This window comes from Camelus bactrianus, chromosome 2 (genome assembly GCF_048773025.1).
Source record: "Camelus bactrianus isolate YW-2024 breed Bactrian camel chromosome 2, ASM4877302v1, whole genome shotgun sequence".
In the NCBI taxonomy this organism is placed as follows: domain Eukaryota; kingdom Metazoa; phylum Chordata; class Mammalia; order Artiodactyla; family Camelidae; genus Camelus; species Camelus bactrianus.
Genome location: NC_133540.1, coordinates 81,944,671 through 81,972,050, shown reverse-complemented (window position 1 = coordinate 81,972,050; position 27,380 = coordinate 81,944,671). Strand labels below are relative to the sequence as shown.

The 27,380-nt window shown below is 34.7% G+C and overlaps 1 protein-coding gene across 2 annotated transcripts in view; it reads left to right on the top strand.

The window, feature by feature from the left end:
• TMPRSS11D (transmembrane serine protease 11D) overlaps positions 1-27,380 on the top strand; it is a 47,769-nt gene that overhangs the window by 9,456 nt on the left and 10,933 nt on the right. For both annotated transcript variants that reach the window (XM_045504690.2, XM_045504689.2), the window contains 5 exons: positions 9,512-9,633; positions 11,540-11,658; positions 17,977-18,044; positions 21,953-22,110; positions 25,446-25,484. In XM_045504690.2, coding sequence (XP_045360646.1) covers positions 9,512-9,633; positions 11,540-11,658; positions 17,977-18,044; positions 21,953-22,110; positions 25,446-25,484 — 506 coding nt within the window. The remainder of the gene's footprint in view (positions 1-9,511; positions 9,634-11,539; positions 11,659-17,976; positions 18,045-21,952; positions 22,111-25,445; positions 25,485-27,380) is intronic.

Here is a 27,380-nt window from a genome sequence, read left to right as displayed (position 1 = left end):
AATGGAGAGAGAGGAACAGCAAGAGGTATCTTTGCGTATTTAAATACGAATGAGAATGCCATCTAAACTGGGTGTGCAATAGATTTTCCATTCCTCTCCTGCAGAAACAGTGCCTTGGGTAAGTTAGAACTCACAGAAGAGCATATTCTTCACTGAGTTTCAGGAACATTGTGTTCCTCAAAATGTTAAGTATTTCACAAATAAATGTTTCTTTGCTCGTATAAATTTGAGAAAAACTGCTTAGTTCAGGCTGCATAAGGAAGAAAGAAACATTTGCAAAATAGCAAATAAGTAAATTTGCAGAATAGCAAATAAGAACAAAGGCTTAGCCTATAGCTATGAACTACTTGGGAAAATCTATCTAAAATGAAACCTTTGACCTTGGTCTCATTATATGATGCCATAAGTACCCAAAACAATCAGCTACTGAAAGACCACTTCTACTCTATTAAACAGTCAACTGTTTAAATAATTAAGCACCCAGCATGAGTAGTTTCTATATTGTTTCATTCATTAGACTATTCATGCCTCTTTTAAGTGTAGGCTAGTAAAAGAAGTATAAATGAAAGTTTGTATTTCTTTCTTTTCTACTTGTAAGCCACAATAAAAGTTCATTTTCCCTGGGTCATGGTTCAATGCATTTTTAGTCTCATATATAAAATTATTTCACTTAGAACAATGGGTGATTATATGTATTTAGTAAATATTAATTGATAACTGCCTAAATTATATATACACACACTGATTTTCACAATGCCAAGTGCTTTTACTTATTACTGAATACCTAAGGCTATAATAATGGGAAGTTCTTTATGAAATCTATAAAATCCTTTATGAAATCTATAAATCCTCAAATCTATAAATCCAAACCCTCAGTCATGTCCTTTGCTCTAAAGCAAAGACTCTAAATCCAACATATTTAATGTCTTCTATAATCTCAATTGATTTTATTTTTCCAGATTATTTTCCACTTACTTGCCTACAAGGCCAATTATCGTTCTCCAAGCACACTTTGCACTTTTCATCTCTTTTGTTTCTGTTTTTTCATCTACTCAGAAGTTCTACCCGTCCTGCAAAGTATAGCTCACATGCTACATGTTCCATGAAGATTCCTAACAGTCCCTCCATCCTTTAACCAAAAGTTACTTCTCTGACCTCTCAATTTCTGTAACATTTGGAGTGCTTATGTGGCACTTTTTACCTATCACTCTAAAGTTACTTAAGGAATTTTATCTTATTTATTTTTGCATGTCTAGCAAAATAATAGGCATGTAAATCTAATATTTCTAAGTAAAGAAATTAATGATTACAGGAGAAGAGTAGAAAACTAATATTAATTTTTCTCTACTGCAAAAAGTACCTCAATGGAGGCAGCTGTGGACATGTGCCCTTTGGTGTAAAGTATCTGTGTGATAACACCCAGGTGTTAAGTTGGAAGAAACCGGAGTGCATAATAAATGTTACAACTAAAGATATAAATTAGAAGTCATCTTTGAAAAAAAATGTGTATAAAGTAAGCTGAAAAAGTGTGGACTAGGTTAAAAAAAAAAGGACTAGAATAAGTAAATAGGAAAAATTGAGTATTTTGAACGAAGTGCACTTTGTTCTCTTGATGATAGATTAAATATAAACAGGGTAATATATAAGATTAAACTGATTAATGAAAAGAATTTCATCTTACTCTAAACTGCTTCTTTAGCACTTTACAATTTATATAGCATAAATATTATGTTTTAATTCTCACAAAATTCTGTGTGGTGAGTATTGTTATCACCATTATATAGCTAGGGAACTGAGACTCCATGTTGTTTGAAGGACTCATTTATGATTACTCAACAGCTACTGGTATAACAATCTTTAGTTCTTGAGTCTTTTCTAGTATATTTCCTAGTTGTCGCTACAATAATTCCTTAAATTCTGGAAAACTTTTTCAGAATTTACAAACAAGTGTCATATACATTTTATTTGGATTTTTTTGGATAAGGAAGGTATTGTTTTGTCCATTTTTAAAACAAGGCAACTAGAGTTTGGAAAAGTTATGATTTACGTGAGATCTCACAGCTTAGATTTGACAGAGTATCTGAATCCACACCTCCTAACTCCACTTCTGTTTCCACATCCTCTCAGAAAAGTCTTTTACAATGCAAGAATTAAACACTATGCTCAGAAGTTTAAAGTCAATTAAAACAATCTTTTATATATCAGATCCTTCTTTTCAGAAACATGACTGATATTAGAATGAAGGATATCTCAAAAAGAAAATAATGATCATTTTTAACTTCCTTACTTATTGCAGAAATATAAAGTGAACATTATTAATAAAGAACATATTACAAAACTGGAACAATTTTTCAATGTCACTAGGTCCAAATAAATTAAACTTAGATATACTGTGATGAAGCATAACCTATCATTTTTCCCTTCTCTAATAATTGTTTAATACTGCTTAAGATATATCCTCAAACACTACAACCCAGTAAAAAAATTTAATCAAGTAATTGCTGCAAAGCATCTTAAAATATATTTCAAAGATTTAACAATAAATTGGAGAAAGAATGCCCATAAACTTCCAGTATATGAAAATGATCCCTTAGGGTTTAGAACAAATTAGACAAAGTATGAATAGAGCATCATAGGAAAGGAATTTATTTTTCTCCTAGCAGTAAGGATGGATTTGTCTTATTGTGGCCTCACCCTCTCATGGGGTTGTTTCTGTGGCCTAGATCTGTTAGTAAGAGCCTGAGTTCCAGGTATAGCCTGAGTCCTAGGAAAAGAAGAACTAAACTAGCCTGTGAAGTAACTGAGCTCACACTCTTGGCTTCCCTGGCAGCAGGTTCTCCTGAACCATCATGAACCCCCAACTCAACAACTACATGCATATATACATACGCACATGCTTACATACATACCTACTAGTCATTTGTCCATATCAATTTGCAAATTTTATGAGAAGAATTTGAATCCTAGATTGGCTTTCCCCACAAGTAGCAGATTCCAGAACTCTGACACATCATTTCAGGCCTGCTATGGACAGTTGTGCAGTTTGTGCAGTGTACAAAAATGCTTGGCTCAGAGGGAGACTGAAAGCCAAGATGGCACCTATGCTGCCTGCCAAGCTGTGTGCCCCAGAGTAGAGCTGCACGCAGCCCAAAGAACACCCTTTTATAATTGTCTCTGTCTCCCAGAGAAGTTCTTTTCCTAGTAATCAAAAAAGTATAGCATAGTCTTGTTCAGGTCCCTTACCATTTGCCCAGTCTCTGTATCCTCAACTGGTATAAAGTGATTTATATCCTCAGGAATGGAAACTTATTTAAATGCTACCCAAGACAAAATTAAATAGGAAAATAAATCATTGAGTTAAAAGAAAGTCATGCAGTGCATTCCAAAGGTACACACATACAAAATATTGTGGGTTTGTGATTCAAGGATAAGAATTTTATCTTCCATATAAACCCGGAGTTTTCAGAATGCATTATGGTTTAATAAAACAAATATATTCAAGAATCCTTAAAACTATGGCTCTGACTGCAATCATACAGCTGTGCATTCCTGAATAATCCTGTGTCTCTCTTTTCTTTTAGAATATACTTAAGGTTATCAAGAACAACAACAACAACAACAACAAAAACCTTAAGAAATAGATAAATAAAGTATTGGAGTAGATCAGTGATTTGTTGGAAATAGGAAAGGATCCCTTTCCCACAACTCAAATTCAAAGAGAGAAGCTACTCTATTTTCATCTATTTTATATCACTGAGCTTCCAAGCTTTTTGAGAACTTGAACAAAGTGATCCTCAACTTAAAAAATTAAATCATTGAAATGGATAGTCTCTATTGCCTGCCTCATGACAACCACCTAGAGTTAATGAAAGGTACTTAAACAGTAAGTCCCTCTACTTTGGAAACATTTCTCATATTCTTCATAACTCCAATTTATAATGTAAACACATACATACTCAAGTATGTGTGTTTGTGTATCCTGCAATACAAGGTCTGTAGAAATATTTTTGAACTTTCCATTTCTTAGTATCAACAATAAGGTAGTAAATGTGATAGAAATTAATAATAACAACATGATAATTAACAGAAAACTTCCTGCTATCTGAAGTGGCCACTTGTAGTTTGAGCTTGACAGACCTGGATTCGCATTCCAACTCTCTTACTAGCTAAGTAACTAGGCTTCTCATTCATTATCTGTAAACCAGGGTTTCTAAGCAGGGATTAAATTAAATGATGTAAAAAAGTTCAGCCAGGTACACGGTAAGCACCCGATAGATGGCAAAGATTATTCTCTGATCTGTATTTTTTTCAGTGTTTAAAGTAAGAATGCACGGCACACAATCCTATATAAAGTCCCTCCAAACAATAGTAAAATTATTTTAAACCCATTTTTGCAGAGCCATTCATCAACTTTTCCATAGCAATGCCTGATATGGACTCTGTAATGGGTTCTGTGCTAGGAATGGGGCATATCCTGGCAGACAAGATGCATCTCCTTCTTTCAGGAGCCACAGTCCAGATGTGGATGCAGGCACATGAAGGGATAAGGATTATAATAGAACATCACTGAGCATTATGAAATCAGATGAGGGGCAGCAAGGGGAGAAAAAGTTAACTACCTAGAGGGAAATTAAAGATGTTTGAATTATTTCAAGGATAAAATGAGAAGTATCCAGGCAGCTGAGATATGAAAGTTTCCAGGCAAAAGACAGCACACACAGAAGCGGCTGTGACATTTGATCTGGCTGGGGTTAGGTGGCAAGTGAGAATGTGGCAGAAGTTGAAATTGCAGATGTGATTTGATTAGCCTTAAGTGCCCTGGAAAGTTTGGATGCCATCTGAGAACTCTGATGAGCAATAGATAAATTTCAAATGAAGTATCAGAAGGGGAGGATGCCAGATTCTAAGATTTACATTTTTAAAATCCCTAGAAGAATTGTAAAGAATTGATTGGAAAGAAGCAAAAACCTTTAATTCAGTCGATTCCTCTTTTCCCCATATCTCATAAGTGAATCACCAGCAAATCCTCTAGGGTCTAAATGCAAAATATACCCAGACTCTGACCACTTCTCACCACCTCCATTGCTACCACCCTTGTCTAAACTACCATCATCTCTCACTTAAATTATTTAATAATCTCCTAAGTGGTCTCCCACTGCATCCCAGGGCCACTACTCCCTGCAAAGTGCCCAGAGTGATCCTACTAAAGAAATAGATCTGATGTTAATCTTTTGTTCAATACCCTCTAAGACTTGTCTCACTCAAAATAAAGACCGACGTCCTTACATGCAAAGCCCTAAGTGATCTTTCCCGAGCTGCTAACTCCTAGTTTCTTATCTTTCTGCCCTCATTTTCCTTCAGTGCCCGCCACCCCTGACTTTCTCACTCCACTCCAGTTCAGCTGCCTCTCTTGCTGGTCCTCAAACTTACTGCATGAGCTCCTGGCTCAGGGCCTTCAAACTGCTGTTCATCTGCCTAGATAATTCTCCCCCTGATATTTTGATGGCTTGCTCACTCAACTCCTTCTAGTCTTTACTCAAATGTCACCTCCTCAACAAGGCTGGTCACTCAATCTAAATTTTTAGCACCCCCATACACACCCCCTTCCCCACCTCTCTGCTTTTTTGTTCCCTTTATTTTACTTATTTATCTTACACATTTCTCTCCCGACACCATGAGGATTGCTATGACTGTTTCTTTTCATTGTATTCCCAGCAATTAAATTTTGCCTAGAACACTGCAGTCACTCACCAAATAGCTCTTGAATGAACTGACTAGTTAATGGAAGAAGGGAGATCAGTTAAGAGGCCTTTCTTGTAATACAAGCAAGATGATAGCAGCCAGAATTAAGAAAGAGATAGGCAGAATGGACAGAGAGATTTAGACAGTAGGAAAAGAATCTACTGATGACCTCTTAAATGTGGGAAGTTACCAAGAGGGAGCAGGTACAGCCAATTACTGGGTCTTTAACTTAAGGTACCAGGTAGATGGTGGTGACATTTATCAATAGTAGAAATAGGGAAGCATGAGTACAGGGTGGAGAAAAAGACAGCAAGTTCAGTTTTGAACTGAACTGTTGTATTTAAGGAGGTTTTAGGACATCCATAAGATGTCCAATGCATAATTGGAAATGATGGTGTGGAGCTTAAAAACGAGGTCTGAGCTGAAGATGTATCTTAGGAAATATTACCTTATTAAATGCTTGCTGAAACTATGGCATAGTATGGGATCATCAAGGAAGAATGCATATCACGGGAAAACAACCATGGGCCAAATCTTTATTATCATACCTGATATCTTATTTAAGTGGACACAAAATTGTTTAGAAGTCCTCTATATACATACATATTATATACAATTGAATTTGCAATTACCCTGTCACTGTTTTCCTCTATTCTTGCAAATAATGGAAAGTTATTGGCAAGTGGTTCTATTAATCCACAACCATATATTTGTAACTATGTGCCAATGGCAGAAATTAACATGTATTTGTACATAAATATGATATATTAATGTAAGGTGTACTTTCAAATCAAAATTAAATCAACAATTATTTTATTGCATATTTAATATGTGTAAGGACAAAATCTGAGCATTCAGTTTAATAAAGCTCTCAACAGATGTTGATTTTCTTAGCCTCCTCCAAGTGATATCAGGAGAGATAGGAGTCCCAAAGCTTTTCCATCTCTTGTAGTGTGAGGGAGGAAGTGTATGTCAGAGGAAGTCCACATTCCTTGATTCTAACCACCCTGATTTCCATTTCCAAATCTGTCACTCCTGAGAAATTATGAGTTATTTACTCTCTGAGCTTCAGTTTTCCTATCTTTCAAGCAGGTATCATAATACCTACATTATGGCTAATATGAAGACTGGCAATATACCTGCACAGTGTCTGACACTTAGGCTCTCATAATGAAAGTATAGAATAAGTTTTCCAACATTCATGTAATTTTCCAAGTCAATGAAAGAGAGTAAGAAAGAGGGGGAAGCTGGTTAAAAATATCACAACTGCGTATCTGTTTTGCTATTTAAATGCAAGCACTAAGAATTTCATTGGTCAGAGTCCTGCTTTAAAAGCAAAGTATTTGCTTGCAGGTTTCCATTGCATATGAGTCAAAATTCGGACAGCATTAGCAAATATATTTTCTCTAGTAGATTGCAAAGTAAATACTACACACAATTTAGTGCATGTTGGCATAAGCTTTATAATCAGCCACATACAGAGGTTCAATGACAAGTTGCACTACTACCAAGAGAGCAGATATTTCTTCAGCTGTTTCTATAGGGTGGAGCAACCCATTCTTATGTAATTAATTACGGCTTGTGAGATTAAGGTAATCTGAGGTCCACACCCTTTGTTCATTGAGTCATATGTCTCATGATGTTTTTCAGGCATTGAGTTTAAGATGCTTTCCGTGAACTAAAGCAAAATTGGCACTAAAGTCATTCTCATGGGAGGCTTATCCAAGCTAAAGCATATGCTGACTCTAGCCTTTGTTGTTTTTTGGGGGGACAGAGGGTGGTTGACTTCCAACTTAATCTTTGGTTTTTAGGAACTTCTCAATCTATCACTCATAAATCTTGACACTTCTGCTCATTTCTGGAAATACAGTCAGTTTCCTGGTTATTGAGATGGAGAATCAATCAATATGCAACTTATTTGAGTTGGCTTTCCTCCAATTCTGCCTTTTTCTGGCTCTCCTACTGCTCAGCACCACTGACATTTACTAAATTCACCATGCCAAACACAGCAATTGTAACCACATGTCATTGGTACAACAAACCCATAAGGAAACACAAGTGTAAACTGAGGATCAAAAAGTCAGCAAATGTCAAGGTGCCAATTTTCTCCTATAAGAAAATCAATACAGTAGTCATTCCCAAATGCCGGACTCTGGACCAGTAAAAGTCAGTTTTCACTAGTCATTAGCAAAATGAATTTTAAGAGCAATGTAATAAAAAGACATCACTAAGCTAAAGCTAAACAACATCTTTTTTGTTATTCTGAGATTAAGTCCTTCCTACTTTTATATATTTAAAAGCCCTTTTATTAAACAATAATGTTTGAGCAAGGTCAATTTTTGTAATTTTTAATATGTTTATTCAACAAAATTGAAAGTTGGCAAGTCTACATCTACCTCTGATAACTTCTGCAATGATACTGGTCTCAGAGACATAACTTACAATGTGCAGGTAGTACTATGTAAAATACCAGGAAGTGCCTTTTCATCAGGGTATGAGTCAGTTAGAGCCCAAACACCACCAGGTGACCCTGCTGTGAAACCTAAAAGTCTCGGAATCTGATGGCATTCCCTTCACACTTACACGAGAATGCTAACAAAACAAATAAGAGAAATGAAAACCAGACTATATTCTGGCCAAATGTAACTGCTTTTTAGCTCTGTTAAGGCTTTTAAAACTAAAACACACCCAGGAATTAACACATGCAATAAATATTTATAAATATCATAAATCTATGAACCCCCTATATATGCCAGGCACCCTACAAAGTGTCAGAAACATACACATGAATAGAATCTTTATCCTCAAGGCTCTCACAGCTTAGTGGATAACCTATTTAATAGAAATATATACTTTATACACCTAACATAACCTCACTGATTTTCAAAACAGCCTTGTGAGGCAGGTATTATTCCCATTTTCAGATGAAGAAAGTCTTAGATAAATGACAATAAGATCTCCAAGCAAACAAGGGATAAAATAGGAATTCACACTCAGCTCTTCCGGTGACCTCTCCAGTGTGAGTGTGTGCGGTGGTGGGGAGGGAGGCAGTGAAGAAAACAGTGCCTGGGTTATATGCCAAATGTAATACCAGACACTGTGTTAGTATAAATCTATTGGCTTACACTGATATTGATGAATCCATGGGTGAAAAAAAATGATAAATCACGCAAATCCTCTGCTGCTGGTATAGTTCTAATTCATTTCAGGTGCCTGCTACTCTCCTGAATCTCAGCTCTCAGCCTCTGGCCATATCTCTATTTTAATAATATGGAGAATAGTACAGTGGGAAATGCTACTGTTCTGACTCCATCCACCCCTCTCTCTACTCAAAATGATCCCTCTTCAGCACATCCCTGGGGATGGTGCCCAGATAAGGGAGCTTACTATAGCAGTGTCCAACATAGGGTCTTGGAAGAAGTTGTAGTAAAATAGAAAAGAGTTATTATTATTCTTGAGAACTTCATCAACTGGCAGAAGGAAAAGCAATTGCATACCACAGGTCAGATTCACTTATTCTTCTATCAAACTACCTAAATGTCAACATTTTAGTGCTGAAAAAAATTGGAAAGAAAAAACATTAAGGAGAGTGTTATTCAGTTCCGTCTCATTTTCGAAACAATATTCCTATCAAAAACCAGTCACTTTTCTATAAATAGAGCCACGTGCAAGCTAAGAGGCTTAGGAAGGCAGAAAATCATCATGAGCACTAAAATGATGGATTCTCTAAGTGAAATGAGTGGCCTCCAATTTTCTTCCCCTTTCTAAGGCCAGCACGGGTGCCATCGGCCTCAAGATCCCTGAACCCATTCATAGTGTGTTTTGTTGTCATCGCAGTGGTGGTGATCCTGGCATTGATCATAGGTCTACTTGTCTACTTTTTTGCTTTTGGTAAGTACCAGAAGACTGGAAGTACCACTTTTCAAATGAATTAACTAAATATACCTTCAGATTAAAAGTCTGGCATTCTCTCTTTTATTGCCACTTTTATTTCTTAATATAAGATAATTATGTTTCTTATATACCTCTAAAAATATATGCTCATGTCTATATTTTCTCTAATTCAGCATTTTTTCTCTTCTCTTTTTTTTTGGGGGGGGGTGCTTTTTTTTTTTTAGTATACTAAACAACATTATTACCCAGGCAAGAATTATTCTAGCCAAGGGAAAAAAAACTCTCAATACTTTCATGATGCTAGAGTTAGTTCATATTGTTTTTCATTAATATGATTTCCTTCTTCATTTAATAACCTGATAAAGTTGTAAAAATAAAATATTACAAAGAAACTTAAGTTTCAACATCTAGAAGTTGGATGTACCTAAGTATTCATTAATTCATGCCCCGTCTCCTGAAAACAATCTTAGGAGCAGGACAGTTATGACAGGAGATGAATTTGCAGTTTAGAAGTAGCAAGGGGTAAAAAACAAACTTTAAAAAGGGTTCTGTTCTTTTTTGTCTTATTTTAATTTTTATTATGTCATAATAACTAGGAAACATAGACAAGAAACAGTATAAAGAATGCATATGCCCTGCTCATTCACAAACAACTTAACCTAGTATCTCAGTAAATATTCTTCCAGATGTTTTAATGTAGATATAATGTGTCAAGTTTCACTAGATAATCTATGTTATAACCTGTTTTTTTAACCTGAAAATATACTTTTGAGTTTTTTTTTTTTTTTAATTTCAGCTATAATCCTGTTAAATCGTTTAAATCACTGGGGTGGGGGCTGTGAGGGCATAAGGGTATGTGTGAGTATGGAGACTGAACAAGAAGAAATTTATTTATTGCAGTAACCAGGAATAATCTTTTCAGTCAATCCACTTTGGAAGTTGTGGCTTAATTTTGTTTTTGACTACATTTTGCTATCAAATCACCTGGAGTCAACTATGTCTAAGGTGAATTACAGAGGCAGGAAAAACAAATATCAAGTTTCAGATTAAACTAATGAATTTTCACTTTTAATGATACTGTGTTGTCACACAAACACAAAGCAAGGAGCCTAAGTAAGTCGTCTTCAAAGTGTATCCCAGTGACCACTTACAGTATTAGAAAGACTTATACTTCTGCCACAACGGACCACACTACTCTTTCCCCAGGATCCTCAACTCTTTCTCTGAGATACTTCTCTGCATAAATTACGTATATGAATGTTCAAAAGGAAGCAGGGATTTTTGCCTAGGAGATTATGTTATATCCATGTTCATAATGTTTCAAAGAGGTGTATAAGTATGTTTAGAGATTTTTATTTCCTTCCACAGCTTAATATAACCTTTGGAAGACCCTGTTTTGATGAAAATAATTCACACTGGACAACCAGATTAGATATCTTGTCAAAAGAGTTATTTTGTAGATTAGTCCAAAAAACTACTAACAAGATACTAACTCCTTTGAAAAGGATAGCATTTGAAATAATTTTTGAACTATTCAGAATTACTTTGGGTTACTCCTTAATAATAAACGAATAATAGCATATTATAGACATTAATATTTCTTAGATAAACAAATCTGCAATCACAAATCTCCCTAAAATATAGTAAGAATGAAAATTATACTTCTGAACAATTTAATTTCTCAAATAATACTGTTCTGATTTTCATATACTTTCAAGTTTCAGCTTTGCCAATCTTTTCAAAAACTGAAAAATAATTTTTTTATAGTTACATTTATATTGTTTAGAGTTTTCTTTCTTTCAAGGAAAGAAAAATTTTTAATTGTATAATATAACCTCTTGTAATCCTGTATAAAGATTACGTAGCAATGTGAGAATGATTCTGACTTTTCTTTGTTTTATAGATCAAAAATCTTATTTTTACCATAGCAGCTTTAAAATCCTAAATGTTGAATACAGTGATGAGTTAAGTTCACCAGTTACACAGAAATATAGAAATTTCTGTGGAAGAATTGAATCTATGGTAAGTTTTTAATTTTTATTCTTTATTATTTTTTGATTGAAGTATATGGTCAGCTTACAATGTGTCCATTTCTGGTGTACAACATAATGTTTCAGCCATCCATACACATACATATATTCCTCCTGTTTCTTCAATAAACATTTATCAAGCATCAATCCTGCCAAATGCCGTAGACATACAAAAAGTGGAGTAGATGCTGGATCCTGCCCTTGTGGAGCTTAGTCTAACACGGGAGATGAAACACACCTACAGATATTTATAACCCAAGATATTTAGTATGTGGCAAGATAGCAACACAGATGTGAGTTTGTGGTGAAAGGATAAATTATATCCAGCCATGGAGACCACTGACAGCTTCTTACAAAAGACGACTTTTCTGGCTGGCTATAGGGATGAGTAGGGCACACTACAGCTAAACCATGAGCCAAGGCAAAGAGAGGAGAATGTGCTTAGCTAACAAGATTGAGCTTTATTTTGCAGACAAAAAGTCTTGCACTAGAGGCAACATGATGGTAACAGGCTCTGACAGATTTGTGTTCAGAGATGTAAAAATTAGATTATAAAGAGAAGAGCCTGCACACAGTAAGACTAGTTAGAAGCTCATTACAGTGGTCCAGAAGAAAGCCAACGGGTTAAAAGCTTGAATAGGAAGTATTCCAGAAAATGGGGAAATGCAGATAAAGCTTCTGTTTTAGGCCTACCAAAGCAATCCACCTCCCCAACTTCCTACCTTCTCTTCCCAATCTGTTCTTTAAAAAATCAATAGGAATATTTAGTTTCATCATTTGTGTCATGAGATCCCACTGCTCAGACTTCAAACCAATGGACTTTCTTCAATTTCTTCAAGAAGCCACTGGAGATATATATCTCAGGAGGCCAGTCTGAGGACAGTTATTCATAACGAAGTTCTCATAACCATACAAAAACATCTTGTAAAGTTTCAACTGTGTACCCAGTTTAATAAAGGGAGCAAACTGAAAGTGTTCATATTGAGAATCTCAGCTTTATTATAGGGAATTAGAACTCAGCTATTTGTCATTATAGCAAGATGCCAGAGACGTCCTTGGCCCTAAAGAGGTCACTCAGTTCCCGCCAGACAGATCAGACAGGTCAGCTCATCCTTCATAGAGCGCATGTAAAATTGCCAAATTTGGAAAGAAACAGCTTAAAGCATAACATATAACATATATTCAGCAATGCAAAAAACTTGAAATAAATAAATTTATTTTGAAAAGCACTACCAGCACCTTTGGAAGATAGTAAGTCTTTAGAATACAATCCCCAAAGACAAAATTTTATACGATTTGTTATTATTGAATTAGTCTCAAAAATGGTCTATAAAGTAAATCATAATGTATATGTAAACCCTGTCATCAAAATGAAAATAATTTTAGTATTTTCTCTCTTATAAAGATAATGCAAAAATGTAGAAAATTCAGGGCATTCAAGAAATAATAAAGAAAGAAATACGCACAAAATCTCAATACTCAGCTATATCCACTATTAATATTTTGATGTTCCAAGTGCCTTTCTATGCAAACTACATAATCATACATGCACAAAGACATAATTTTCTGTCAATGGAATCAGACTATACATTCTTGTTTATTACTACTTTTCTCTCACAAATGTGCCACAGAGGTATATAAATATCAATGAATTAAGAAATATGTCATTTAAAATAACTAAACAGTATTATAGTGTGCAGTTGTATAACATTTTATTTAACCAGTCCTCTGTTGATCGACATTTAAATTGTTTCTAGTTTTTCACTATTGTATCAAATATTCTGATAACCAGTCTTGTTGATATATGCTTGCACACCTGAGTGATTACATTTTTGGGATGTATCCCCAGAAGTAGAATTATCAGAACATAGGGCTTATGCATTTTTTGTTTCTCCCTAGAGATTTTTAATTTTTTTCTTTGATTTTAATAAAGATGTTACTTTAGAAGCATTTTAGAATTATAGAAAAGTTGCAAAGGTAATATAGAGTTCTCATATATATTACATCCATAGTTTCCTCTATTATTAAAATCTTACATTATGATAGTATATTTATTGCAATTAATGAACCAATGTTAATACATTGTTATTAACCAATTCCATATTTTATTCAGATTTCTTTTGTTTTTACTTTATATTCTTTTCTGTTTCATGATCCCATCCAGAATACCAAATTACATTTACTTGTCATGTCTCCTTAGGCTTTTGGAGACTATAATAGTTCCTTAGATTTTTCTCATTTTTGATAACCTTGACAATTTTGAGGAGTACTGCTAAGGTGTTTTTGTACCATGTCCCACAGCTGTGGGTTTTCTGACAGTTTATCTTACAGTTAGACTAGAGTTCTGGGTTTTAGGGAGGAAGACCATAGAGGGAAAGTGTCATTTTTGTTACATCATATGAAATGGGTACATACGATGACTTATCTTTTGACTTCTCTTTTCTTGTTAAAATTTTCCTGTCATCCATGTTGCAAATATTTCTCTAATATGTGATTTGACTTTCCAACTTGTTTATAATCTAGGGATTTTTTAAATGCCAAATAGATTTAACTTTTAATGTAGCCCAAATTATCAATCTTTGCATGATTTCTCACTTTTGTGCCAGGTTAAAAATGGCTTTCTCCACTCCAAATACTTTTTAAAATGTTCACTCACATTTTCTTTTTTGTAATTTTATCATTTCAGTTTTTATAATTTTATCTTGATTCATCTGTAATTTATTTTGTAATAAAGTACAGATTCTGCTTTTTCCCCTAAAATAGCTAGGCAGTGGTACCAAAACAATACATTAAATAGGGGAATGGATTTCTCTGTTGTGCCTAAATCCACTAAATTCCTCCTTTTCTTTTTTCTGTACTCTCCTCTCTTCTACTGATTCATCTTTGCCTGTACCAGTATCAAGCTATTTAGAGGACTGTAGATTTATATTTAAACATATGGTAGACAAAGATTCCCCTTAAAATTTTTCTGATGTATGATTTCCATAGTTAATCTCATTTATTCATCCTTCTGCAGAACACTTTGAACATCTAAATCATTGTATGAATAATACTCTAATATAGTGCTTCATAGTTTACAAAGGACTTTTACGTATATTATCTAAACTTCAATTCATAATGGGCATATTATTTTTATAGATGGGTAAAGATTGTGAGATTAAGAAACATGTCGAAGGCTATTCAACTGGAAAGCAGTCGATCTAAAATTCAAACCAAGGTCTCCTGACTTCAAATCCAAGAATCATACCATTTACCAGTGATAACATGAGTACCATCATGATCCTTGTCCCATAGTCAACACTGTTATACTTAATGAGTGGTGGAATAGTCCCAGAAACATCTATCATATTGAGCACTTCACTTCTCCTTTCTGGTCTTCAGTTTATTCATTAGTAAAATAAAATCACTGGGCTAGATGATTTTATAGTACATTCTAACTCAAAAATTCCATGGTTATATGAGTTTCATGCAAGGTATCCAGGCCACCTATTCACCTGCTTTTCTTAACCTACTTCTCTGGCCACTCCTTTATCTCTGTGTCCTTTATAGGCTCACCCTCCTCTATACTGACATTAAATGTTGAAATTCCTCAATGCTTTGACCTACAGCCTCCTATTATTTCACACTGTTTTCTATCTCTAGATGATCTCACCCATAACCATTACTTCTGCCAACACTTACAAACTAATGACTCATTCTGTTTCCAGCCCAAACTTTTCCTCCGTACTTCAGACCTTTTCACTTAAATGTCAGCTTAATATCTCAACTTGGCTGTTTTAAAAGCATCTCAAGTATATTACGCCCCCAAATCAAATTCATGATCTCCCCATGCCATACTAGCCTTCTTCCAATAATCCTATCCCCATAATGACAATACTGTTTTCAGTTTTCCAAATTCATCCTTGACAAACTACTCTGTCATTCCAAATATCCCATCCATTACCAGCCACTATAGGTTTTATCTCCTGTATTTCCCTCAAATCCATTCATTTCTCTCCATATCTGCTACCACCACGTCCATCTAAGCCATCACTTCTACAGTGAAGTACTAAAATAGCACCATAAGTAATTTGGATTATTTTGTACCTAAAATTGATTAGCCATATGCAGTATCTGACTTTACTGTCCTCTTGTTTAAAACATTTCAGTGACTTCCCATTATTTATGTTAAAGACCAAATGCAAGACTTTCATGGTCTGGCCTTTCTATCATTCTAGCCTCCTTGCTTTCTGTAAAACAACTGCACTGGCCTTAAACACAATCTACTTATTCCCACCTCAGGACTTTGCATGTGTTATTCACTCCACCACTGAAGCTTTTTTTTTTCCATGAATATTACTGAGGTTTGAGGATTCTAGACTACTATAAAATTCAAAGATACAATTACCACCCTCAATCAGGAGAGAAATATAAAATAATTCTTTTCCTTGTTTTTTTGATTTTTGTCCCTTGTAATAAAAGGGTCAATAGTACAGGTTACAAAATCAAAGAAGTGTGAAAGTAAACTCATCTGACCCATTAAACAAGTACTAATTTTGAAGGGAGGGAAAAGGCCAAAAGGTTGCAGGTTAAGAAAGCAGATGTGTAGCCTCTGAGAGCTGCAGTAGCCAACTATGTACAGATCACTTCTGAAGAAATCGAGAGGAAGAAAGGTTACAAGATTCATTCAAGTTCTCATAACAAACTAACTTACCTCTGTGTCCTGTCTACTGCCCTTTCCACTATACTATTGGCTTCCTCTTCAAGCAACTGTTCACTGATTTTCTACCAAGTGTTTGTCAAGTTCCTCTGAAAGAGTTTAGAATTTTCACCCACTCTGTGAAATATGGGATCTTATCCATAGCCTTCTTCTTTTATCCCTATATATGGATATCAATCAATTAATTAACTTGCTTTTCTTAGGCTTATTATCTTAGTCCTCACAATATTTTCCACATAACAAAAATGTAACAATTAAAGTGGATTTTTAGCACTTTGGTCCAGTCTAGCTTGTGTCAGTGCAATACCAGATCATGAATTAAAATATAATTACAAGAAATGTTTACCCAAATTTTAGCAATTCCTTAAGTTTTAGGTTCAGTTCCTTTTACTTCTGTTACAGTCAAGTAAAATTAAAGCTAGATCAGTTTATCAAAATACCTCCTACAATATACCACGGTAGTAAACATTAAAATCCACCCTTCTACATAGTTAACTAGAATATAGCTCACCAAATGACTGATTCTATAATTCTGTAGATTTAGATCATAAAATTTTGAGTGACTTTTTGCTTTCTTCTTAATACTAATATTTCTTGAATTTTTAAAAAAGAAATATAAATTATTTTGCTAAAACTAATAGCCTCATAATTCTTAAAAATGTTTAAAGCCTCTAGAAAGAAAAAATTTTATCATTTTGTCTAACAACTGGTTGGTGCGATATCAGCTTAACGGAACAGATATTGAAAAAATAAGATATAACATGATGCAATAGACATTGCATAAACTTTACAATCTCAAGACCAGTTGGCTTCAAATCCTGGCTTAATATAATATTCAGCATGCAACTTAATTTCCCCATCTTCACCTTTTCATGTTCACCTCCACCTGGTACAATCTCACAGTACAAGCCAATGGAATCTACTCCCCATTATGAAAGCTCAGTACATCTCACCCACATCTTGGGGGTAACTATTCCAGTCACAGAACAACTGCTAGTTCACTGTGAAGCTAAATGTTATACCTCAAGAAGACCGTCCTTGCTGGCACTGAGCAATAATAAAATGGGAAAGTTAAGGTTAATTCAAAAAATACCAATTGATGCTAAAAATAACCTATGATGCTTGCTTAGGCATTAATCAGAAACAAGAAAAAGATCAAGATTACTCCTCTTCTTTTTTCATAAAGCTCTCCATTGCTGCTCATTTTAATCTAGTTTTACCCATTTAAGAACAGTTGTTGCAGGATCACACACTGCATCAGTGGACTCCCCTAGTGTTGGCCCAACCCACCTTGGGAACAGCCAACAAATCACATAACATGGGCTCTCATTGAGTAAAACATCTGCTATGCTTAGAATGGCTTCTAGTGAAGAGTATCTTGTCCATTACTATCTTTGTGTAATAAATGAAGAAACAGGCACTGCATAAGAAGTCTACATAACCTGACTTAATCGATCCCATGTGTTCTGAGATGGAACTGAACTAAACAGAACTGAACTCAAAACTTTAGTCTCTGTTCCTCATTAATACAGTTCTATGTTGCAAGTTAGGGTAGAAAGAGGAAGGAGAGAAAGACTGTAATTAGAGAGGTTTTTTCCTTTCTTTCTACAGATTTCTAAAACATTCAGAGAGTCAAATTTAAGAAATCAGTTCGTCAGAGCTCATGTTGCCAAACTGAGGTGAGTAAAACTACATCCAAACATATATAAGCATAGATACAATTTGGTGCGTTTGACTTTGTTCACAGCATGGAGAGTGAATGAGATGTTCACACAATGTGTTGCAGTATCATGAAAATAGTATCATGGGCAGCTTTAAACAATGCCAAAACAAAAACAAAACATGCCACATATGGTCTATATACCTACTAATGTAAATAAACACATTACTTCAGTTCTTGGCAGGAAAAGGAGGAAAGGGTAGAGAGATGGTTGGGTGAAGGTACAGTAACAGGGCTATTATATTATATAAATACTGGAGATACTGTTCACAATGCAGTCCATGTAAACAATGCCCCAAGAGATGTGCAGTGCAATGTCCTGGGCATGCTCATCCAAGATCAGACCACTAAGCCAACATCAAAAGCAGCTTTTTGGTTTTTGTCTGCCTGGAATACTATTAATATAAAGGGTGCTGTGGCCAAATCCAGACATGTCTGTCATGAATTAATAATAGGGGAAGTTGCAGTATACATGCTAGTTATTTGCTGTTCCTACTTTAGCTGAATATGGACCTATCCTTGTGATGTGATGTGATAGCTCTCCCAACTAAAACAGCTACTCTTATGGACCCTACCACTAATGCCCCAAATGTCCACATTGCTCAATCCATCAAGTAACATACAAAAGTTCTTCAGAAGAGAGATAAGTTATACTAATTCTTTCTCAAACACTAACTACACAAGAAAATTAATTTTTCTTTTTCTCAGTAGAGTCACTACTTAAGTACCCAGAAGTATAGAGCTCTGGTCAGATAAGATATGCTGAGGAATTCAAGGAGTAAGAAGAATACATGGGAAGAGTATTTTCCAAAATGTATTTCAGTCAGTTCCGTGCAGATTCATCTTAGCACTTTCGTGGTAAAGTCTCTGTTCCAGTCACCAGTTCACAATAGTGGTAGAACTGAATGCGCCATCTGCATTTTTCTCTTTTTGTTTACTTCCCACTTACTGCTTTCAGGGGCTTCACTGCTGCCTATATGCTAATATTCTCAAAGTTGCATCTTCAGGCCAGTCTACTTTTCTCATCTCTAGACACGAATATACACAGCTATGTACTTGATATCATTATATGGATATCTTGCAGACCATTCAACTTTCATATGTCCAGACCTGAACCTAGCATCTCTCTCCGACCAAATATGTTACTCTTCTAGTGTTGCCTGCCTCTGTTAATGGTGTCACCTTCAAATAGTTACTCAAGCAAGAAATATAAAAGTTATCTTTAATTCCTGCCTCCCTTTCAACCTACACATCCAATCATCTAATCTCCACAATTCTATTTCTTACATATGTCTAAGAGCCATAACTTCTAACACAGTAACCTCAACCATCTCTCTCCTGGACTACCCACAGCCTCCTGATGAGTTTTCTTTCCTCCAATCTTGCTCCACTCCACATTCTACAGCAGAAAGAAAGAGTTTTTGAAACAAGAAGCTAAACATATTATTCGCTTAGTTAAAATTCTTCTAATGGTCACTCCTTACCCTTACGATATATCAAATACCATATATAAATAAGAATTATGTGTATATGTATAATATATATGCATCAAAGATACATGTATTCTTCATACATATATATATATATGTTTCCTTGAGAATATATATATAAAACAAAACTTTACTAAACCTCCCTATATTGCATTTTCTCCTACCATCTCTATTTCTGAGCTAGTCTTTTACCACTTTCCACTTTGTTCTTTACTCACCAGTCCCACTAGACTGCTTTCAGTTTCTTCACTCTCAACACTCTCTCTAACCTCAAGATCGTCATATATGAACTATTTTCTCTGCCTGAAATACACATACACACACACTACTTTCTCCCCCTTCCCCTTCTGTTTTAAAATATACTGCGTTAATAGAAAATTTGAGGTACAGTAAAGCCAACAAATCAGGAGATGATGACTTCTGAGAAGACATTTTGTTATTCACAGTTCCCAAGAGGACCGGACATGACTCTTTGATAGAGTTGTTATGAAAAGCAAATAAATTAGGAGTAAAACAGTCCTGTCTGAACATCTATTTATGTGTTTATCATTCACTAAACATCCCTCTTCTCTGAACTGCATATTCGTATCTTTTCTGGTTTTTCTTTTCATTATTTGTCTTTTTCTCATTGATTTGGAGTTCTGTGTTAATAGTAGGTACCAAATATTTGTTGCTTTGAGTTGCAAATATATTCTCTCTGACTACAGTATATCTTTACACTTTGTTTATGGCATCTTTTGCTGTAGAAAATCAGTTGCAAAATGTCTTATTTAAGAAATCCTTTCTCCTTGTGTATATAAAGACATTCTTCCATAAATCTGTAAATTTTAAATTGTTGCTGGTTCATATTCAAGTACTTTGTTTGTGTGTGGTACCAGGCAGAGATTTAATACTTTACATATGAGTTATTTTCCTTTAGATTAGCAATGACGCTTCTATGATACACTGTTTACATATGTCTTATGAGTCTGTTTCTGGGTTCCTATTAGACAATAATAGGAATTCTGTTCATTTCCATTAAGCTTAATTCCTATGTCATTCAAATAAAACCTACTACTATGGATTTGTCTATTTCTCCTTGTTCAGTACACTTTGAGCACATATTATCAAGTGCCTATATGTTTAGAATCGTTATATCTGCCTCATGAATTATTTCTTTTATCAAGGTATTAATCCTTTTCATTCCTAATTAATGTTTTTCAATTTTATAATCTCTAATGTCTGATATTATTATGCTACATTGACTTTCTTGTGTTTTTTTTCCAATATATCTTTCCATCATTTTTAACATTCATATATCCTTACAGGTTAGCTATTTCTCCTAAAACAGGAAGACAGATAGATTATATTTTCCAATGCATTCTGATGATCTTTGCCTTTAACTAGAGAGTTTAGACAGTTTCCACTTATTCTGATGACTGTTACATTTGGATTTATTTTTTCTATATTCTCTTGTGTTCTCTACCCTGCTTTTTCTATTGCTTTCTTCTACTGTCTTGCCTTCTCTCATGTGATTGCATTTTCTTCATTTTCTTTTTTCCTTTTACTAATTTAGAAGTTCTACATTCCGTTTATTTTATTTTAGTGATTACTCTTGAAAATTTAAACAAGGAAAGTTTGTTTAATCCACTACCCTCTTCCAAATAATACAGGGAACTTGGGACTCTTATTCATTCAATAATACATGAATACATTCGTGTATTATTGATATTTCAATTCCACCTTATTTGTAATGCCTGCAAATAAGTCATTATAATTATACTGTCAACGTCTTTTTGGATTACCAGTTTACCATTTTCTTTGTTTCCTATTTCTCCTTGTACCTAATACCCTCCTTCTGGGTTCAATTTCCTTCTTACTGAAGTACATCCTTTATAAATTCTTTCACAAGAGTACATGAATAATAAACTATATTTTCTAATTTTGCTTTGATGTGATAAATGTCCTTATTTTAGCCTTATTCTTGAATAATGCTTTAGTGTGGATATAAAATTCTAAGTTGAAAGCTATTTTCTCTCAAATAATCTTCATAACAACCCATTTTAATGTAAAGAGACAGATATGGAAAGATTTAAGAAAAAAAAAACACTTACTCAAAGTCCAACAGTAAATGGCAGAGCCGGAGCTGGCATTCAAAGTCTGACATTCAGACTTCAAAGGAAACTGTTCTGAATGGTGGTACAGTGTACTATGCATTGAAATCAAGTATTTGTGGGATAGCATTGTGATATATCATTACATATGCAAACATTGTTATGTGAATCTGTCCTAAAGTTAAATATCTCAAGTAAATTTTTTAATGCTTATCAATAAAAATACATAAAGAGAATAGCAGAAAATTATCATAATTGACATTTCTAAAAATATGGTTTTTCAGGCAAAGTGGTAGTGATGTGATAGCAGACATTGTCATGAAATTTAAATTCACCAGAAAAAACAATGGAGCATCAATGAAAAGTAGAATTGAGTCTGTTTTACAGCAAATACTGAATAACTCTGGAAGCCTGGCAATAAACCCTTCAACTGAGATAACATGTAAGTATAATTTTTTAACACACTATTTCATTTCAGTATATCCCTTTACCAGTTCTAATTCATGTTTTAATTGAATGAGAAAATGACTTTTTTCTTTGAATTAAACTTTATGAAAGCAACTTACTATAAACCTAGATATAATATACAGCTCTCTAATATAAAACATTCTAAAGTTTAAAGAATCATTTAGCATTCAAATAGGAAGTTTAATTTGCTAAAAATTCTTTATTATTTTTCCTCTGATCACGGGGATGTTGTCAGATGTTCAGTATGTAGGTATGTTGTAAGAGTGTTAAATAGCTGCTCAAGGTCAGAGGACAATTTAATTAAGGATCCACCTCACTCAGAACAGAGCATGCAATTGGAAGGTGTCTAGCAAATACTTATGAAATAAAGAAAGAAATTAGAATATTTTAAAATACCCCAATCTCCTCTCTGAAAATCCTCTCTACTTCTGCCTGGAATGGAATCTATTTCCATTGTTTTGCATTCCTATTGCTGTCAAAATTGGCCCAAGCCAACATTCATTTCTTGCATGAACTACTGCACTAGCCTCCATGCTACTTGCCTATGCTTTGTTGGCCTTTTCCAATGTATTGTCCACATATTGATTAAGGAAATATTTTAAAATATAAATACAATCTGGCTTAAAAGCCTCCCATGCTTCCCAAAAAACAAAACAAAAACAAAAACAAAGCAAAAATGCCACCTATAAGCAGAATGCCATGTTTCTTGGTTTGCCTAGGGCAGTTCTGGTTCACATCAATTGCCCTTTACCTGTCCTGGTTTGGACAATAAATAATATGGTCATCTCATCTAAAGTACTGTATAATCTGGCTCATATTTACCCCTCCAGCCATTTATTACATCATTCTCTTCTTCTTTCACAATTCTCTGGCGACACCTTCACTTTCTCCACCTGCCAAGATTCTTTCCTGCCTCAGGGCTTTTACATACATTGTTCCAGTTTCATATAACACTCCCTAGATCACCCCTTTGCATCTGTCAAGTCTCATCTGAATCATTTCTTTCTAATGTAAGCCTTTTCTAACTTCCATTACTAATTTGTATACCTCTGTCATAGACTCCTCCATTTTCCTTCACAGCACTTACCACAATTGAAACTACAAAATTACTTCAGATTTTTATCATTTTCATTCTACTCTAAGTTTTCTAAAGGCAAGAACCAGTCTGCCTTGTTCATCCTTTTGTCCTTCTCCTTCCCAGTATTACCACATGATAGGTACTCCACTAATATTTATTATATAACTTTTAAAAAGGAATTACTTAATAGAATTTAAGGACACTCCTCCAACTGTGTCATGTACTGGTTGCCTAACAGACTATGATTGCTTCACAATAAGCACAAGATTAATGGATTTTGTGGCTCCCACACTGAGCTGGTATTCAATTAGCATGTATCTATTACAGCTTTACAAGTTGTTAAAATTCTGAAATGCTTTCCTACCTGTTGGTAAACAATCACTGCACCAGGCCCACAAAGTTGCATCCCCAGCTCCTCCAAATTCTCCCATCCCTACCCTGTACTCCCAGCTCCTCCCCCTACAACTACAGAGTTAATGCTTAGCACAGCAAGGACTTCCAAGACACCGTTCCAGCTCCATGGGTCCTTCCTGACTGGATGATGCTCATGTATTACAGTCTGTTTAATTCTTAAAAGAACCACGTATTATAGATCCTCTCATTGTGCCCACTCAAAAAAGACAGATAATTGCCCAGTGTCATACAGTCAGCATGAAGGGGAGTCAGTACTGAACTAAAGTCTCCTTTGTTCAAAGAATGAGAAGGAATGGTCAGCTCTTTTTATTCCATGTCTCTAAAAGGATGTTTTGGTTCCTTTAAGACTTACAAAGCAGATGTGATACTCAAACACTGTGAAACTTCTGGCAGCAAGTAAGTTTGCATAAATTGATTTTAGAGGGCATGAAAACCTTTCTGAGAGGTTTAGATTTACCTTATAGGAAATAAGAAGCTGATTTCTCATTAAAAGATTTCAAGCAGAGAAGGATATAATCTGGTATCTACATTTTTGGAAATGTCAGTCTGATAAAGCAGAGGTGGATGCATTGAAAAGTAAAAAGTGGAGGCAGGAAACCCAGTTTGAAGGTCATTATAATAGTATAGGTGTCAAATGATGAAAGCATGAACAAAAGTGGTAGCCAAAGGGATGGGAAGATGGGGCTAATTCAATGGATAGTTAGAAGCTAGAAGGTACAAAATTTAGAAACCAAGTAGATGTGGAAATGATGAGAAAGGAGGAGTTAAGAGGCCATTTCAGACTTCTAGCTATTGGTGGAAGTGATGTCATTTACTAAAGGAGGAAATAAAAGTAGCAAATTTGGGATAAAATTTGGCGACACTGAGTTTCAGATGGCTGTTGGACATGCAAAGAAAATTGTTCTTCCATAAGCTGATCTTAAACTTTAGTAGATGGACCTTTACTATCCAGTACTAACATATTTTCCTTTCTGTGTTCTCCCACCACTTCCCTACACACAACAATTGTATTCGCTCTCCTGACTTTACTGCTCCACAAACATCTTACACTTTCATGCATTTGTGCCCACTATGCCTTCCACATGGAATGCCTTTTCGCTTCTTGTCTGCCTGAAAAATTCCTCTTAGGTCTTCAAAATACAGCTTAAATGTTATTTTCACTGTGATAACTTCTGTGAATAAGATAGCATTAGTGACCCTCTCTCTTCTCCTCTCTACTTTGCACTTAAATTTATTTGAATGATTCCTATATTAATTTCTATCTGTAGAGTATGTAAGGGCAGACCCCTCGTATTTTGCTCACTGTTATACCTACAGTACTATGAATAATACCAGTAGAATAATACAGATACAGCTATGTGGACATACATACATAGTAAAATAAGTGAAAAGTTATCTTATAGCATTTATTACATCGTATCTCAATGACTTTGCTTATATTTCTGCTTTTCCAAGTAAACTGAGAGACTTGAAAGCATGGATAGCTTTTTTTTTTTTAACTTTTTTTATTGAGTTATAGTCATTTTACAATGTTGTGTCAAATTCCAGTGGAGGGCTTTTCAGTAACTTTAAAGTATCTTTTAAGAGTTTGATGAGAAATGAAAGCATAAACTTCAACCTCCGTAACAATAAATTGGAGGAAGATTATAAACACTTATTTCTAGGGCTTATGACTTAGAGATTCTTTCAGCAGGTCTGGGATAGAGCCTAGGAGTCTATATGGGACTACTGAGGACTACTCTTTAAGAAATTAAGATAAAATGATACACAGTCCTTTTTGTTTTGATCGTACTCCTTTTTTTTTTTTAAAACAACAGCAATAACTGACCAGGATGCAGTAAACATTCTCACTCAAGGTAAGCTTTTAAATTACTTTGTAGATATGGTTTACGAAGATAAAAAGATTAAATGTTCAGATGATTTGTACTCTTTGCCAAGGCAGTGTCTATCACAGTGGTATCTTTATTGTTAGTTCACTCATGTGGGTTCTTGTTGAGATTAAGACTTTGTTGATTCTGTTGGCCTAGGAATGATGTTTAGCTTTCGCCTCCTTTTAGAAGAAGGAAGTAGAAGTGCTATTCCACCCACACTGTATCAAGTTTGATCTCATTAAAGTTTTCTTGGCAGCTTTGGGAAATTTTTCCTGCCCTGGTTCTACGGTAGCATTTCAGTAGACTTGTAAGTTATGTTTAGTGGCACCATATATATGGTTTCTCCTAACCAGAATAGCTTGCTTTATTGTGGATTGGGTTAAGCATAAAGTATAATAAAAAATAACAAAAAAGCATTATCAGTTTTATATTTATTACATAAAGGAAAAGTCACTATTTTCCAGTGTCATTCTGCATACTCTCAGGCTGGGATAGCAGAAATATAATCTTTAGAAAACAGCAGTTTACCTCTCTGGCCAATAAAATGTAGTTATAAATTAGTTCAATATACATTGATAGCTGGCCTATCTCAGATACTTAAGTGATTTTGGAAGTTAATGCTTCCTCTATGGGTGTTTCCCAACTTCATTATATATTGAATTAATGCTTCTTTTTAATTAAAATGTGCTTAAATAATTTAATTGAGAATTTGGTTGAAGGATTCAGCAAAGGAACCTATATTCTTATTGGAAGTACATGTATATTCTTAATGAAGTCTAGTCCTCTATCTATGAGATCTGTTAGAAAAAATGCCTTTGGATGGTTGTCTTTCTGAAGCAATGTCACTACTTTAGAGCTACTCCAGCAATAGAAATTATTGGTGGCAATTTACCTCTAATTTCTTAGTAATGGACTAAACAAGAGGACACAAATCATGCAAATGGGAGTTGAGAGGAGTTGAGTGATCAGCCCACTCCCACCCATTTCAGCTCTGGCCATTGGAGTGTCATGGGCTCTCTTAAGATGTTTAAATAAACCTCATCTAGATCCTTAGAACCCCTGTCACCCTAGAGAATATTCTGTGGACCTAAAGAAACTCCTTTTCCAGGGCATATTTAGTAATAGAGTCAGTTATGGAGGTGGACTGGACCCTCCATAATGAACTACATTACCTCTACAGAGTATTCTTGATGAGAGGATTTTTCCTCCAACTTCATTGTGCACATGAATCACTTGTTAAAATGCAGCTTCTAACAAGTTCTGAGAATCTAATGTACATCTTGGTGACTATAGTTAGTAATACGGTGTTGTATACATGAAAGTTGCTGAGAGTAGATCTCAAGCATTCTCACCACATACCCACACACACAGAAGAGTTAACTATGTGAGGTGATAACTGTTAATTATCTTGATCTTGGTAATCATTCTACAATGTATATGTATGTCAAATCACCATATTGTATACTTTAAATATGTACAATTGTATTCGTCAATTATTCCATAAAAGTTGGAGAATAAAGTACAACTTTTGATTTGTTCCCTGATGTGGGTCTGAGTCAACATTTCTTTTGTTACTGTGGTATGACTGACAAATAAAATTGTAAGATATTTAAAGTGTACAATGTCATGACTTGATACATGTATACATTATGAAAAGATTCACCTCATCCAGCTAATTAGCATGTCGGTCACCTCCCATATTTATCACTGCCCTCCCTTTTTTTTGTGTGAGAACATTTAAGTTCTACTCTCTTGGCAAATTTCAATTATATATTTCAATTATATAATACAGTGCCATCAACCATAGTCAATATGTTATACATCAGATTCGCAGACCTTATTCATCTCATAGCTGAGAGTTTACACCCTTTTACCAAACTC